This window comes from Plectropomus leopardus, unplaced genomic scaffold (genome assembly GCF_008729295.1).
Source record: "Plectropomus leopardus isolate mb unplaced genomic scaffold, YSFRI_Pleo_2.0 unplaced_scaffold18516, whole genome shotgun sequence".
Lineage (NCBI taxonomy): Eukaryota > Metazoa > Chordata > Actinopteri > Perciformes > Serranidae > Plectropomus > Plectropomus leopardus.
In genome coordinates this window covers 1-3,039 of record NW_024619960.1, presented here as the reverse complement: position 1 = coordinate 3,039, position 3,039 = coordinate 1, and the positions used below count along the sequence as shown (strand labels likewise).

Sequence of the window (3,039 nt, the reverse complement as noted above, 5' to 3'; positions counted from 1 at the left end):
TTTTTTTTTTTATTAGAAATTATTTTGATTAACTTTGAAAAGGACATTATGTACTATATACACGTTAACATTGAGTTTTTAGTAGGTATGTGTATATAAAAAGTAATAAGAAATCAAAAGCTTTGCCGGTAATTCCGACATTCTCTATTCCCTCTCAACTTCCCCCCTGCACTTTGAGTTAATTGAATATATATGTAACATATATGTGACAGATGGTGATGGTGAAGTGAGTCCTGTCTTTGGATCAACAAGTGACCCTCATGACTAGTATCATATTCCAGTTTAACCTTTTATCCAGAGTCTTCTCCGCTCAGTCTCACAACCATCGTTCTTAGTTTATATACTTTAATATCTCATAACAGGGACGCTTTCTCTTAATTTTTTGCTAATGTTTTTTTCTTTTTAGGTAGAGGAGCAGCCTTCTTATGAGATCAACCTCTACATGTACATATACTTTGTCATCTTCATCATCTTTGGCTCTTTCTTCACACTGAACCTCTTTATTGGTGTCATCATCGACAATTTCAACCAACAGAAGAAAAAGATAAGCATCACACTGTTTTTATTAGAACTTCTCTGCACCAATACAAAAGTGACAGGTGTCTTTCTTTATGTTACATCTACACTATCATTTTATGTACTTACAGTATAATGACGTTTGTTTGATGTTGTTTCTGCACTTTGGAGACAAAGACATCTTCATGACTGAAGAGCAAAAAAAGTACTACGATGCCATGAAGAAACTTGGTTCCAAGAAGCCACAGAAGCCAATTCCGCGTCCAACGGTATTTTAATTATTTACGTCTGTTAGTAACAACATGTGTTACATTGTTTGGGAGTGTAAGTAAAGTAAAAACAAGTATGTGTTAAAAAAAAGCCATAACTGGCAGCAGGTTGGGTAGCTGATTGGGACACCTTAGTGAAAGGTACGTTAGTGACGAATATTTTACTTGTGTTTATGTAATTGTGGTTTTTATCAAAGATGTTTATTCATGTATCTATTAGACTGAAAGAGCTCAGAGAGCGTGTGGTATGTAGCGAACTTGCTGCTCACACACGGGGTGAACCAGATGACAATAATGCTGTGTACGTTTTTATGTAGAGGGTAAGGGTTACATTAAGGAAACCTCCAGTGCGTCAGTGAGCCATGATTTCAGGCTCGCTCAAAAAATCCTAGACACAGAAATTGTGAAAAGCAGTTTAATGGTATAACTCTGTAATTCAGTACTACACTGTTTACAGTATTTTCATGTTTTCAACTAGTTCGTAGATTTTATTTTATGCTGATTTAAACTACATTAGAGCAGCAATAATTACTCCATTACTTGACTAGTCAATCAACAGAATATTAGCAACATTTTCTGGTTTCATGCTTCTATAAACTAAGAATTTGGTGCTTTTTTTGTCATATATGATAATAATCTGGATATCTTTGGATTTTTGGACTGTTGGTCATATAAACAAATTATGATTTTCCTGTATTCATTTATACTTTTATTTATTTATTTATTTATTTTAGTATATTACGAAATTGAGTTTTAAGACCAACATAAGTAAAATGCATGAAGTTAAGGAAAACAATTGTGCAGTAGTTTTTGACAAAAAAGGAGAGATTTTTATATCAAAATTCGAAGAAGTTTTTGGGTTTTTTTAGGGGAAAAATGAAATAAATTAAAAGAGAAAATAAATAATGAACAGATGAAACAATAATGAAAATGGTCAGTAGTTAAAGCCCTACATTTTATATTCGAAGTTAAAAGCTATAAATGAGGTAACTCAGAGAATGACACATCAACTCGGCATGCATGGAATGACGTTGCCACCGGTGACCCCTGCGGTGACCTTTACTGCACACAGCTGGTGCGAACAGGCCGAATGACCCTGTCGGATATGTGTTTCTGTTCCTTGCCCTCCCCTTTGACCCGCAGAACCTAATCCAGGGAATGGTGTTTGACTTCATCAGTCAGCAGTTCTTTGACATCTTCATCATGGTGCTCATCTGCCTCAACATGGTGACCATGATGGTGGAGACGGACAACCAGAGCCCGGAGAAGGAGGACTTCCTCTTTAAAGTAAACGTGGCTTTCATTGTCGTCTTCACCGGAGAGTGCGTGTTGAAGCTCTTTGCCCTGCGACAATATTTCTTCACCAACGGGTGGAACGTTTTTGACTTTGTCGTGGTCATCTTGTCCATAGCTGGTGGGTGAATTAAAACTTAAAAACTGCAAATTGTGTTCAAGCAGACAGTTTGTGCTCACATATTATCTCTTTTTATTTCAGGTACAATGCTCTCAGACCTGATCGAGAAGTACTTTGTGTCACCGACTCTGTTCAGAGTGATCAGACTGGCCAGAATAGGCAGGATTCTGCGTCTTATTAAAGGAGCAAAGGGCATTCGGACGCTTCTCTTCGCTCTGATGATGTCACTTCCTGCCCTGTTCAACATCGGCCTTCTGCTCTTCCTCATTATGTTCATCTTCTCCATATTTGGCATGTCAAACTTTGCCTACGTCAAAAAGGAGGCCGGAATTGATGATATATTTAATTTCGAGACGTTTGGTGGCAGCATTATTTGCCTGTTTGAGATCACAACGTCAGCAGGCTGGGATGGGCTTTTACTCCCGATGCTTAACAAGGAGTATCCAGACTGCGATCCGGACTTCGAGAACCCGGGCACGGATGTAAAGGGGAACTGCGGCAGCCCGGGCATCAGCATGATATTCTTCTGCGGCTACATCATCATCTCATTCTTGGTGGTGGTCAACATGTACATCGCCATCATCTTGGAGAACTTCAATGTGGCGCAGGAGGAGAGCAGCGATGCGCTCTGTGAGGACGACTTTGAGATGTTCAACGAGACGTGGGAGAAGTTTGACGTCGATGGAACCATGTTCATCGAGTACAGCCGGCTCTCAGATTTCTGTGATGCCTTGCAGCCGCCACTCAGGGTTGCCAAACCCAACAAGCTCCGTCTGATTGAAATGGATCTGCCCCTCGTCATTGGGGACCGGATTCACTGCCTGGATGTGTTGTTGGCCG

The 3,039-nt window shown here is 39.6% G+C and overlaps 1 protein-coding gene across 1 annotated transcript; it reads left to right on the top strand.

Annotated features, from left to right (window-relative positions):
- Positions 1-406: 406 nt before the first annotated feature.
- Positions 407-3,032, top strand: LOC121965079 (sodium channel protein type 4 subunit alpha A-like; the record flags this gene model as incomplete). Its single annotated transcript, XM_042515247.1, has 4 exons — positions 407-544; positions 681-785; positions 1,929-2,199; positions 2,281-3,032. Coding segments are annotated over 4 exons (1,266 nt in total), but the record flags the coding sequence as incomplete, so codon positions are not given.
- Between the last annotated feature and the right edge of the window lie 7 nt (positions 3,033-3,039).